Genomic DNA, 14,774 nt, shown 5'->3' with positions numbered 1-14,774 from the left:
ATGGCACTGGGAAGAAATAGGTTAATCTAAGAACCAAACTTAGTATCAGCTGTGTCCTAAAGATGCACATTTCATGTGGTATTGTAGACAAAAAGACCAATGATTGTCTACATCAAAATACTGGAGATAAAAGATAACCTAACAAGCTGTAGCTTCAAAACAATAACACATGGGTTTCTAGATTATGGGGTGCAACTTTGGTCACAAGACAGGTGTATGATGACTGAAATGAAGCGCCAGTTTTTGAAGCAGGGTTGTGCCCCATTGGATACTTAATCTTTTAAACTTTATGATGAATAAAAATAACCCATCCTTATTTCTCTGAGGAAGGAGAAAAACCTTCCTTCTTCATGTTTAGGACTTGATAAAACTGCACCTTCAAAAACTTTTAAACAAGTGATCTTGTTTTAAAATAATTAGTAATATATATAGCATTTTTGTGATTTAACACCTTCCCTTACTTTGTTTTATTAAATAATGTTATATAAATGATATCATAGTGTATGTAAAATTTTGAAATTGGCTTTTTTCACTTGTCATAATGCCCTTGAAATCCAAGTTATTATGTTTATCAATCGTTTGTTCCTCTTTATTGCTGAGTAGTAGTTCATTGTATGGATGCAGTTTTTTTATTCATTCACCCACTGAATTTGAGTTGATTCTATTTTTGGGCTTTTACAAATAAATCTGCTATGAACATTCATGTACAAGTACCATTTTACATTCTCACCAGCAATGTATGAGAAATCCCATTGCTCTGCATCCCCATTAGCACTTGATATTGTCAATACTTTTAATTTTAGCCATTTTAATAGGCATGTAATAGCTTCTAATGGTAGTTGCTTTTCCTTAATGGCTAATGATTTGGTACATCTTTTCATGTGCTTATTTACCATTCACATACCCTCTCTGGTGAAGTGTCCGTTCAAGATTTTGCCCATTTTCTAATTTTCTTATTATTGAGAAGTTAAAAGAAACAAAAACGACTCTTCTATCAAGTCTTTCCTAGTTACCATCTTACCTCTCTTCTTAACTGGGTAGAACTGATTATTCCCTCATTTGAACAGAATACTGCTCAAATTTTATCATAGCACTTAAATTGTGATGATAAAAATTTATAAACTTTTGTTTACTACTTCTTTCCTCCTACACTTTATTATAAACCTTTGGGGATGGAGAGGAGGACAGTGAGTTATTTATCTTTACATTCCTAGTGCCAAGTATGGTGTCTAGCCATAATAGGGGATGGATCTCAAAGTGTTTCGAACAAATGACAAGAATCATAGTTGCATGAACTAAATCCATTACTCCAAGTCCTTCTATTAAGATAAATGAAGATATTGATATTATATATTTACTTACTCCTGTTCTCAAAAGAGTGGTGCCATCTGAAAATGAGCCCCAAATTTCAGCCAAATAATTTATTCTGTTCAAAAAGGTATTTTCAAGGTTTTTAAAAAAACTGCTATTTAAACTAGCCTCAATTTACCTTAGAACAGATGCTAACCTAATTCTTTAGATAAGCAATCCTCAATTATTTCTCCCACATGCAACAGATGACATTTACACATGAAATACCCTCCCATGGGCAGTTGAACAATTCCTGTTACCTAATTACTCCCCAACTCAGAGTATTTCAGAATAAAAATCAGTGAGAACAATATTACCATAGTGATAACTCTGAATTCATTCTCACTTGCTTTTAAGAGACTTAATTTAAAATAAATGTAAATAAATTTTAAGATTATTTGTAAAATCACTATCATTTCAGCTACCATCATAGGAAATTTGTCAAATTCATTATGACATACCAGATGGGAACTGCTATTCTTTATTACTGAAACATGACTTCATGCCTCTTTCTAAGGAGCAGTGGTGATATTTAATATCATAGAAAAAACTTCACTCTTCGCTTCTTTTTCCTCAGTAGGTCACATGAAGATATTCTCCTCACCCAAGGTAAAAAAAAACCCACATGTGCACTCAATTGTTAGGTAGTGCTGCTGTAGCTATTTATCATTAAAGCAAAGTGGACAGTCATAGACAGGATCAAAATCTCTACTGTTTTACAGGTTTAACAAGATCACGGAACTACAAGACTGTGTACTACTCAACCAAATGCTATTTGATAAACACAGATCAACATAGGTTTTTTTAAAACCACAAAGCATTCTAGTACTGGAAACAAATTTCTGGTAATTTGAATCATTCTTACTTACCAATATACATGTCCCAACAATGAAAGAGTAAAGCAAGCTGAATCACCAAACTCAGTAACAATATCATCATGGCTTTTCTGCTTATTAAACACTCCACCAGATAAGATCTGTTCCCCTTCTGCAAGCCTTTAAAACACAAATTTACACATTAAAAAAAAAAAAGTCAATATAAAAAGCAGTGTGTGTAAAGACATTCTTCATTACTAATGTACCTCTTACTATGGAGACAAAGTAAATCTTAAAATTTCAGTCTTACTTTTAAAAACAGAAACAGTTACCTTTATTCTCTGTACGTACAAATCTAGTCTGAGCAACATACACATTACTCACGTCAAAAGAAACGGAAGACCATTATACTGGGGGGAAAATATGAATGGTTCTTCATTAACAGATGTGGAGGTCCTTCTTAGTTCTATAATTCCTTGAAGTATGAATTTGCAAGCAGGTTAAACAAGACTAACATATTAATTAAAAACTGCATACTTAATGGCCTCAGTTATTTTTAGGTTTACAAATAAAACCTGAATAGCACTTTATCTCTATTTATCAATTATGTTTTCTTGATATAGAAAATTACAAATGTTCCCCAAAGGGAAAAGAAATTTGCCTGATTTCACTATGTATTTTTAGCATATCAGAGTTTGTAATGGTTTGTGTTTTAAAGTTTTTTCCAAATCATCATGTGGAAAACTCTCAAGTAAGCTTACATAGTATATCCTAAACATAAAACTTGATATCTAAAGTTCTGTTACTATCAGTGGGACTTTTTAAAAACTATAAATATTTATAAATGGGATAAGAATGTCTAATATAAGAACTGGCTTAAGAAACTGGTAAATTAAATAAGTAGATTTTAAAGAATTTAACATTAGAATCTTTGGAGTAGAAATAATTCAATAACAAATGTCTCAGAAATTTTGTATATATTTTAGCTAGCTTTAATTTAAAAGTCATCAATTAGACACTGGACAAATAAAACATTTAGCAGACTATGGAGACTTTATGAGGCTTATTTGTATTCTCTCACTGTAAATCTACAGACTAAATACAAAGGCTTTTACAATTATCTGTTTAGTCACCTTTACCATTATTCCATTTCTCACAGCACAGAAAACAGTTTGACAGAATACAACTAGCTAAATCTCTAGCTGCCTCCAGATTCAGAATATGGACAGCTGACTTGGTTGAACTGTACTGTGCAAAAGAAATGTTCTCCTGAATCTGCCTCCTTGCTTCAAAGGAGTAATGGTTCCCAAACAGAATGATCTTGAAAGGCAAATAATTACACAACTATCTAGACATAAGGGAGCATTAATCTCAGATGAACTGGTAAGTTAGGTTTTCAGGCTTATTCCAACTGGTCTAGCAATGAAAGCAAAGGAGAAGAAATAACACTTAGGATCATTTTAGAAAATGATTGGAATTAGTTATAACTTAGGTTTCTCCAGAGTTAAATTCTATTATTTATACCATAACAATGAAATCTCTCCATAACAAAATAATAATGCCATAAGCAGCAGTGTAAACATTTCAAAAGTTACTGAAATAGACAAACCTCTACTATCAAAAGAGGGGAGAAAGGGAGTCAGTCAGAGTTTAATCCATCACAAGAATTTTATCCAGAATTCTACAGTGTAAGTAGAACAAAATTAGATAGAAAAGATTTAGAAACTTACTTGCTGAGATCAACACAACATTTTGCAAGCAGGTATTTACATTGCGGTGTAGTACAACTGTGTCCTTTCAAGAGTCTATATGCTTTATATGCCTTTCCTGAGCGGTAATAACAGGTTGCCAGTAAAAACAAGGCTTCTTCTGAGTGTACTAAGAACACACACACAAGAAAAATTGCCTATTATTCAGGATGTTGAATGGTAATCATTTTCACCTACCAATAGGTAAACAAGTTTAGCAACAACAACAAAAAATCAGCCATGTTATTTAATACAAAAAACAATTTATTAATTCAAATTTGAATTAAGGAGAAATACTTTTCTGACAGAAAAGTTAGTTCCCCAAGGAACCAAGGAAATAATATTCTGATAGAAAAGTTAGTTCCCCAAGGAACCAAGGAAATAATACAAGGAAGACAATCGTAGTATTCTCTGTAAATCTTTAAGAAAAGCAAACACATGCACACAACTACCCTTAAATAGACTACCAGAAAAGCATCTTGTTTTTATGTAGTATTTTTCTAATAGACTCTTTGAGAGGACAGAAGTCAAATTTCATGAGAGGGAAACTCAGGGTTATAAACGTAATTATCAATCTGTATATTAAAAAAAGACCAGATTGGAACACAAACAAACACAAAAAACCAACCCACTTACTTCTAACACCAAATATACACTAGAGTATATTCAAGATAATTTAAGAAAAAGGAAAAAAATTTCTAAATTGTGAATATCCACACTATTTAAACACTCAATTGACAGACTTGACACCTGTCCAGTAACAATAATTAAACTGCTCTTTAATGGCAAGAGCAGAATTATTTATCAACCGCTTGCCTTTTCTTTACATTAGGAAATGCCTTAGTTAATGAAATGTGGCACTTTTCCCCTTACTCTCTTCCAAACTGACCATCACCTCACTTCTATCCTCACAACCTCACAACCAATCCAGATAAGAGGTTTTTTTTCTTTTTGGCCACGCCACGTGACATGTGGGGTCTTAGTTCCCCAATGGACCAGGGATCGAACCCATGCTCCCTGCAGTAGAAGCGCGGAGTCTTAACCACTGGACGGCCAGGGAAGTCCCCAGATGAGAGTCTAGAAAGGTAACAATAAAGAGGATAGAAAGAAAGAGGGGAAAATCTGTTCTGTGCTTCTAAAAATGGGTTATGTAATAATATCAAGGCACTGAGGGATCATCTAAGCCAGTGGTTCCTGAAGTGTGGTCCCTATACCAGCATCAGCATGACTTTGGAGCTTGTTAGAAATGGAAGTTCTTGGGCCCCATATCAGCTCAGACCCCTAAAATCAGTAATTCTGGGAGTGGGGACCAGTAATCTGTGCTGTAATAAACGCTTCAGGTGATTTTGATGCATGCTAAAGTTTGAGAATCACTGTTTTAAAGTACAGATAAACTTGCCACATCTTCCTGAAAAGTTAACTCAAAGATGTGGGATAAAAAAGTAATTTGAAATTTTCCTGTTATAAAGATTTTCCTTTTTCTTTTCTTTTCTTTTCTTTCTTTCTTCTTTTTTTTGCTGTTGTTGTTGTATGTCATGTATGTGCAAGCAAAACCCAACAGAACCCTTCTTCTCTGGTCCATTTTATTTTTCATGAAACCCTAGTATAAAAAACAGTATACAATAAATGACATGTAGTAAATGATAAGAAATTTTAGCATATATGTGTTAATAGGATCTATAGTAGTATCTGTGATTCAGAAGCAAAAAAATGAATGAGGAGCTCTACTGCAGTGGGAACAAACTGTTAATTTCATTGAAATACAAGTGCTAATTCACATAAGTTAGAAAGTGTGATTTCTTATAGATTTTGCAAAGGCCTAGTTTCTTGTCATCTAAAAAAGTAAGCTTTTAAAAACTAGTTATACCAATAAACAATGGCTCCCAAAAACTAGTTCAACTTTCAGCTAAAAAAATGCTTTATCAAATGTTTGTTTACAAACACTTATGTTTAGGTCCATTTTTCACTGTAGTAAAATTTCCTAATACTGAAACTCCTCTTCTTACAAACAGTTTAGGCTTCAAATATAGGTTAGGTCATTTAATAAAAGCCCAAAATAATTAAGAGGAGCTTAAGCTTGCATCCTTCAGGGACATTTCCATCAAATGGGAAGATGAATTAGTCCCTCAGTGCTTTCACACACACAATATTTGGTATAAAGATACCAAATATTGTGTGTGTGATTTTAGTGTCATACTGCAACTACTTTTTTGAAGTGTGATGACTTAAAAACTATATGTTTAAGTGAGATTATAGATTGGAGGTTTAAACAAATCTTAAGCTTAATGAAACTATAAGATAGTGAAGTAAATCCAGAACAACTTGAAGGGTTGTAAAACACATGGAGAGACATGGGTGGTTTTTGAGGCTTCCCAGAAATAACTTGACAGCCCCAAACATAGCTAGTGAACCAGCAGTAAGTGGCTATAATAAATCTAAAAAAGGTAGAGTACTGACAAATAGATTTCATCTGGAACAGTAACGCCAACTGACTGACAGTGGCTGCCTCAAGTACTAAACTCAGAAAAATTTTAAGGTTGATCATGGCTTTGCCAGTAAGTGTGCAAAGATCAAAATACCAGGATCTGGAAATAGTTATAGATGTCTGCATGACATTTATTTGCCATCCTTTATTAACAGCCTTAATTAAAATATGTGATTGGGAATTATATGGTGCATAATATACAACTGGCCCTCTGTAGCTGCAGGTTCTGCACCTGGAGTTGGTTGAATCTGCAGATGCAGAACCCATGGGTGGTCCTGAGATGGCTGTGTTTTATAAACAGGAATAAAGTAAACACTGATTCCACAAAGTTACTCTTAAAGTAATACTGATAAATCAATCATGTACGAGTTAAATTAAGGTACATCCATGTGATTAAACACTCTACAGCTGTCAAAAAAAAACTGACAAAGATTTCCAGGATGCATTGTTAGGTGAAAAAACGAACAGAAAGTTACAGAACAATACTGAAAGTCCTCTTCTTACAAACAGGTTAGGCTTCAAATATAGGTTAGGTCATTTAATATGAGCCCAAAATAATTAAGAGGAGCTTAAAGCCTGCATCCTTCACATACATTTCCATCAAATGGGAAGATGAATTAGTCCCTCAGTGCTTTTAAATCAGACAGACACCTCTTCTTCATGTTGGCTTATAATCTAAATGAGCAGCCTTTTCCAAAATGCACCAGTTTTGGTAAGACTTAAAAAAGTCTGTTGAGGTGAGTGTTCTCTACCTAGCCTTGATAAACTCTACAAATACCACAGAGAACTCCTTAGAGGTTAGAGTACTCTGCTTGCCACCCTCTCAAAAACTCTGATGTTATAAGTATTCAAAGGGCATAAAACCTATGGAATCATCTATGATTTGTGATACACATTTCATCTTTTTTAAGATTTTTTTTGCTGTGGACCATTTTTTAAAGTCTTTATTGAATTTTGTTACAATATCACTTCCGTGGGTTTTTTTGGGTTTTTTTTAAATGTTTTGTTTTTTTGGCTGCAAGGCCAAAATGTGGGATCTTAACTCCCCCACCAGGGATCGAACCCACACCCCTTGCATTGGAAGGCAAAGTCTTAACCACTGGACCACCAGGGAAGTCCCTACACATTTCATCTTAATTATCTTTTAAGTTCTCACATCACCTACAGACAGTATAGCACATGGATTAGAGTAATGACCCTACAGCCAAACCGCTTGAGTTCGGATTTTCGCACTACCACTTATTAGCTATGTGATTTATTAGGGCAAGTTAACTTCTCTGACCCTCTGTGTTTTCATCTGTAAAATAAGGATATAGTGATACCTACTTCTAAGTACTTAGTGCTGTTAGAATTAAATGAGTTAAATATACGTACTTTGGATAGCACCTGACACATAGTAAGAGCTCTAGGTGCCATTATTAAATTATTATTATTGACTTTCTAAATTTGCAATACCTGAGTAGTCATCTGACATTCATGTGGGGTATATATACATGACACTGAGCCACAAACTCAAGTAATTCCGTTTTATCACTTTTTTTGCTGTTTCCAAATGCCTGGGCGCTGTACTTTACATATATGATTTGTTCCACCCTTCAGAGTCATTTCTGTTGTTGAACACTTCACCTACATATACAACTTCAGTATTTTAATACTATTCTTAATTTTTATTTTCTCTATATTTGTTCACCTCCTAAACTTCAGTACTAACTGGTTTTATACTTGTTGTATATGATGGGGGTTAATATTTTTTAATACTTTGAAAATATGCTTGGAGTAAATACACCACAGATAAGAGGGCTGGAGGAACTTTTAAAAGGCTCCTTAGTGTTTGAGGGGGAAATGACAATACATAAGGAGAAAGCAGACAACCAGATCGTGCAGGGCTTTGCAAGCTATGTAAAGATTTAGGGATAAATTATTATAGCTATTATAGATCTCTAAAGCGTTTTGAGAAGGAAAGTAAAGAGAATGGGTTGATTTGGGAGGGGGAAAGGGAAGCGGCAGGAAAGAGTAAATATGGGAAGATCAGTTAGGAAGCTTTTCTAAGACATATTGGTGTCAGATTACAGTGGGAACATTATGAATCCAGTTTTGCATGAATTGAGTTTGATGTATGTGATGTTTGTGTGAAACATCTAAGTTAATGCATTGAAATAGTTGAGTCTTGGATTTAAAAAGTTCGTTGGGAAGATGAGAGTCTTAATTCACTAACACCTAACGAAAATGAAAACTATGATGATTAAAAAAAAATAGCATTGGGAGTTCCCTGGTGGCCTAGTGGTCAGGATTCCAGGCTTTCATGGCCGTGGTCTGGGTTCAATCCCTGGCCAGGGAACTGAGATCCCGCAAGCTGCACGGCATGGCAAATGAACGAATGAGTGAATGAATGAATTGAATATATAAATAAATAAAGAGAATATTAAAACAAAAAAAGCATCATATTCTTCACCAGTAAGAATTTAATGATGACAGTAAAAGAGTAGGCCAATGGGCCAGATATCCTTTCTGTCCCCCCATATGACAAAGTGACTTGAATTTTTAGCAACAAGATAACATTTATCAAATTTTCCACAGGCAATGGCCTAAAAATGATACAACATGCCATATCTTTAGAAGTATTTGGAAAACTTCCCTCAATGATGACCTTAACATAACTGTGTAAGTAATTTTTTTTAAATGTTGCCATTTGCAGTCACATATTTCTGTGAGTTTGGGCTCTCAATATAATGGTTAAGACAGAGAAGAGAACCAGATGCTGAACCTTTTACTCTGATTCAGTTCTCTTCAACTAAGCCCAATTTATGGAGATCACTATACTCAATGCAATTTCTACATCTGGCCCATTAATCATTAAGACAGGTAGAAACCTGGTGAACAATGGTCTTAGTTCCTTCATTTCTAAAATGGTAATAGCAATGTCTATTTTATAGGATTGTTGAAGACTAAATAAGGAATTAATATTAAGTACTCAGAGTCCTACTACACAGTAAGAAATCAATAAATGGTAGAATTACTGTTATTATTATTGAGCTGGGATAGTATCTACTCCCATTGCACTTAAATTCTAAAATCTTCCCTCATAGAAATATAGTCAAACAGAGTAGTTAGGTTCTATATTGAGAGAAACTAACAATGAGCAACTTTCCAAGTGTTAAGCACTGTATCAGACACAGGTAGTAAGAGGATTAAACAGCTTTATGTGGATTAATTTGGAATCCTGCCTCAATTCTATGGGAAAACCTGTTCATCTAAATTTGAAACCACTAATTTGCAATCTTTTGGAACCTAACTATAATAAACTAGAAACTGCCTACCCTTTAATAAACAAATTTAAAAAAAGAAAGAAGTATAAGTCAGCAAAAATGGGGGCTTGCCTAGGTATCAATGAAAATATATATAAATAGATTATCCACAATCAACCTTGCTTTTACATAATCGAGCAGAATAGGGCAATCTATTATATTACCTTCTTTCTAAGCCTCTCACTGTTCTAAATCTTTTCATTTGGACCTCAGACTTCTGCTCAACAGATCTTCCCTCACTTTCCTCACTGAACTCCTGTTCTCCCCTGAGGACCTGTCGGCACTCCCAAAGGGATGCTAATTCCCTCCTATCCCACAGTAAGGTTGGTTTCCTCCTTGCTTCTCACAACTTTTTCCAAGCATTACCCTTTGTCCTTCTGTGAAATTCCTTCCTCCTGAGATTCATACCTTCTCCTTATAACTCTCAGTTACTAAATTCAAGACATTCTGTTTCATTAACGAAAGAATTCTGCACCTCATTCACAGTCTTCCTCTCCTAAGTTATTCTCATATATCTCCCAATTCAACTTCATCTGGACTTCCAGTACCTCTCTAAAACCTCTTATTTACCAATCCCTTCCTGTGTTAACTTTCCTATGTAGTTTACATTTCCTGGTCCACATCTTGCCTGTATTCTTAATGTTCTTATCCCTTGTCCCTTTTTGACACATGCCTAGCAAGCCCCTAATATCTACCTTCTATGCCTGCAGTTGGGTTACTAAGCACTTTATTTGAGTAAAATCATATAACTGAGCAGAAAGGTTCCACTACTAGTTCATGCAGACACACAAAAAAACTCACCTACAATCATAAAAAAAATTAAAAATTTTGGTAAGTAATCCAATGGGAGGTTACTCAAAAAGTGGGAAAACTGAGTTAAACACTGGAGTAAAAAGAAGGCAGCACTGTTCCTGGTTAAGAAGGCTTTAAGATAGTAACATGTCAGTACTTGCTAAATTAGTTCATAGACTTATATAGGTCCGCACTGATCAAAATATTTGTGAAATTTCAAAGCAGTAGTAAAATACACATGAAAAAAATAAAGAATTAAAAAAAGGGTAAAGACTTCTTAGCAAAGAAAGAATTGGGAAAAAAATGATGGGAGATAGGCGTTATTAGATATTAAAAGACAATATAAAGTGTTAATAATAAAACAGTATGATACTGAATTAAAAACACAAAATTAACTAATGAAAGAAAGGAGAGGTTCTGGGGACAGAGTAAAACATTTTTTAAAAATCTAATACATGAGAACCTGTTGTATAGCACAGGGAACTCCACTTCATTTTACAGCAGAAACTAACACAACATTGTAAAACAACTATACCTCAATAAAAAATAAATAAATAAAAATTTTAAAAATAAAATAAAAATTTAATATAAAACCAAGTAAGATACCATGTGGGGCAGGGGGGAAATTATTTAATAAATAACATGGACCAAACTAAGTAATAATACTATGATAAAAATTTTTTAAATATTTTATTTATTTATTTATTTGGTTATGTCAGATCTTAGTTGTAGCAGAAATTTTTAAAAACTTTTTTTAAACTACCAAGAACTGTATGTTTATTGAGTTGCAGAAAGATGACAATTTTCCAGCTATTGGAGCAATAGGAGAAAGTTTAAATGACACAGCTGATGAGTTCAACTACGTAACAATTTAAAATACCAGATTAATAAAAATCAATAGAATTAAGATTAAAAGGCAAAGAATCTGGAGCAAATATGCAATAAACAAAGATACAGCTCACAGAAATAGGAATACATTTAAAATAAACACTTGAGAAAATACCCAGAATCCTTCACAGTTATAAACATGCAAGACAAAATACCTCACAATTTTCCAGTAAGCAAAAATACATAATAATGGTAAATCTGATATTGATAGGACTATGAAGGAAGTCTTACACTATTGGTGACACCTTGATTATCACACCTCTCTCTGCTGGGTTATCAACTGGGCAAAAAGTAATTTGTTGTAGAACTGATCACACCTTTTGACTCATAAATTCCATTTTAGAGTATATAACCCAAGGAAATGACTTAAAAGAAAAGTTGTACATAATTATCTATCTTAGCATCTTAGAAAGAGGATTATAATAATTAATGACAGAAACAAAACACACATTACCAGCTAATGTTTACTGAGCATTTATTACCATGCCAGAAGGCTGTGCCAAATGCTTTAAATATACTACTTCATTCTTCAATTCTATGAGACAGTTACTATTATCTTTACTTTGTAGATGAGAAATCTGAAATAATCAGACATTAAGTAACTTGCCCACAGTATACTACTGCATGTTTAAGTGACAGGGTTAGGGTTTGTACTAAGGCTGTAGGCTCAAAACCCATGCTCTAAGCCACAGAATATAGACTGTAATAAAAAACCTGGGAAAAAATACCTAAAGACGGGGAACATGATTAAGTAAACCATAGCATAAAACCCAAAGCAACTCTACACGGTTATTAAAAGTAGCATATAAGGAGCTACACAGACACTCGGAAATATTTTTATGAACTAGTGTCAATCATAAAGATAAAACAAAAGTGATACCCAGGGGACTTCCCTGGCGGTCCAGTGGTTAAGACTCCGTGCTTCCAACACAGGGGCCACGGGTTCTATTCCTGGTCGGGGAACTAAGATCCCACATGCCGCGTGGCGTGGCCAAAAAAAAAAAAAGGAATACCCAGAATCTTGTTACAGTCATAAAAAGTGATGGAATTCCATATATTTTATTCTTTTACAGTTCTATAGAAATGAACAGATTACAAACCTTCTGCATATAGTCGCTCTGCGAGGAAAACTGCATCTCTGTAAGCATAGTGGTTTAGTGCTTGCCATATAGCAGCCTGTAAGTGGAGGAAAAAGAACATAAATATACAAACATAGAGAGTTTCAAGGTAACTCTTAGCACAGAGCCTTGCATATAATACTCAAATTAACATGTCTAAATTAAGTAATAAAACCTCACTGCCCACAGTGCAAACTCCGTAACATATTAGATAAGGCTCTTCACTGTATGGCTCCTAACATATCTGAATTTACTCACTCAACTCCCCATGAAATTTTAGACCTCTGTGTCTCTGTACTTCCTTTTCCTTCACTGGGGAATGTGGGCTCCTTCACCTACCTCCTCTTATAAATTCCTCATCCCTATAGACCCAGCTTAAATAATATCTACTTCATAAAGCTTTCTTCACTGGAGAGCTCTAATATTCATTTATTCAATAAATATTTACTGAGTGCCTGCTATGTGCCAGCACTTTCTAGACTCTAGGCACACAATAAATAACAAATAGTTTCTGTTCTCATAGAGTGCATTTTAGTGTTACTCCTGTCTAGATCAGTGGCTATCAACCCTTTCTTGTGGTGCTCTACCTCAAATCCACTGAATCACAATCTCTGGAAGTTGGGATTGAGTTTAGATATCCTTATTTTTAAACCTTTTTACTGGTAAGCATTCAGGGTTCAGAACGATTCTTCTACTTTCTAGGTAAGTAGTTCTGTCTCCTTTTATAGTATACTCTTTTGAAAAACTTATAAAGCTATGGACCTCCTCCCCAGAAAAAAGCACATGGACATATATGCAGAAAATGTGTATACAGTGTGTGGGGTTCACAAATATCTTGGTTCATTAAGAATCACTGGTCTAGCTGATGGGAGACAGTATTAGAGCCCAATACATAAAAGGTGTTCAATAAATATTTATGGAATTCAATTCAGATACTTGAAAGGGGAAGAGACAAGTTACTGACCTAGAAACATGCTTTCTCTTTTGCATATTAGAGACTACAGCAGTACTAGTGCCTTGAGGAGCACTGCCACTGCCAGGACTAGGAGAGGTACTCCTTGTTTGAAACTCAAAAAGTCTTTCACTATACAAGGTCAGAAACGTTGGGTAAGTATACATGAAATAACAATTGTACTGGTAAATCAATCTGGGTAAGTTATGGATTTAAAAGATTTTAATGGGCTGGTTAGTGAATCTAACCATCATTTATAGAACTGCACATAAAGAAAAGTACCTAGGGTCTATCCCCTCTTTCCTAGTCCCAGTCTGTAACAGAATCTTCTTTCCTGTAAACTTTTATTTTCCTATGTCGTTTTTCTACCTACAGGCTACAATGTAATCCATCCTGTCCCAGAATTCCTCAAACAAAAACATCATCACTGCTAAACAGGAGACAATAGTGAGAGGCTTGGGTTCAAATTCATGTTCCATGACTTACTAGTTCTGTGTCTTGGGCAAGTAACAATGTCTCTTAAGACTCAGTCTCTTAATTTAAAACATAAGACTCCAATAAAGTACACAATGGTTCCTAGCACATACCTAATAATTACTCAATAAATTTTAGCTGCTGCCCTCATCATTATCACTATAATGTCTTCTTCCCTGATCAAAACTTGCTAATGATTCCTCTTGGATAGCCCCACAAAGTTTACACAATAAACATCTACAGAACAAAGCTCCGTCAGTCCCTAAACATCAGCTGTATTTTCATATTTCAGAGTCTTCACCTGTTTGGGCTGTCCTTTGTCTTTAACTTCTATCTCCTGAAATTTGTCATCCTTTCTTCAAAATTCAGCTTACGTGGTCTCTTCCTTTCATGAAGCCTTCACTGATCTATCCCATGCAATATTAATTACTCCATTCTATGAGGTCCTAGACAATTTTGTTTATACTTTTTAAAAAAATATCAGGCTTTTTATTAGATTTGGTTATATTATTTGGTTAACTAGGTTGCAACTTCTTGCGGGCAAAAGCCAGATTCTATTTTTCTCTATAATTCCCTGGTTATCCTACTTAATAAGTTATTTCCCTAGTTATCCTAGATAACTGTCTTCAAACATAGAGAATGCTTGGGCTTCCCTGGTGGCGCAGTGGTTGAGAGTCTGCCTACCGATGCAGGGGATACGGGTTCGTGCCCTGGTCCAGGAGGATCCCACATGCCGCAGAGCGGCTGGGCCCGTGAGCCATGGCCGCTGAGTCTGCGCGTCCGGAGCCTGTGCTCCGCAACGGGAGAGGCCACAACAGTGAGAGGCCGGCGTACAAAAACAAAACAA

General features: G+C 34.8%; 1 protein-coding gene across 15 annotated transcripts in view; it reads right to left on the bottom strand.

Annotated features, from left to right (window-relative positions):
* CDC27 (cell division cycle 27) overlaps positions 1-14,774 on the bottom strand; it is a 58,797-nt gene that overhangs the window by 34,670 nt on the left and 9,353 nt on the right. For 9 of the 15 annotated variants that reach the window (XR_003427663.1, XM_027081300.1, XM_027081302.1 and 6 more), the window contains exons 2-4: positions 12,484-12,559; positions 3,896-4,043; positions 2,220-2,345 (exon numbers count right to left, since the gene is read on the bottom strand). Coding sequence is in view for 14 of the 15 variants with exons in the window: in XM_027081300.1 (XP_026937101.1) it covers positions 2,220-2,345; positions 3,896-4,043; positions 12,484-12,559 (350 nt within the window). In the remaining variant the exon portion in view is untranslated. The remainder of the gene's footprint in view (positions 1-2,219; positions 2,346-3,895; positions 4,044-12,483; positions 12,560-14,774) is intronic. The other 6 variants (XM_027081308.1, XM_027081310.1, XM_027081312.1 and 3 more) reach the window with 1 other exon arrangement.

The sequence above is a fragment of the Aethalodelphis obliquidens genome, unplaced genomic scaffold (genome assembly GCF_003676395.1).
Source record: "Aethalodelphis obliquidens isolate GAN/ISIS:26980383/991018 unplaced genomic scaffold, ASM367639v1 scaffold44, whole genome shotgun sequence".
Lineage (NCBI taxonomy): Eukaryota > Metazoa > Chordata > Mammalia > Artiodactyla > Delphinidae > Aethalodelphis > Aethalodelphis obliquidens.
The sequence above is the reverse complement of the archived record's forward strand: the minus strand, read 5'-3'. Positions and strand labels throughout refer to the sequence as shown.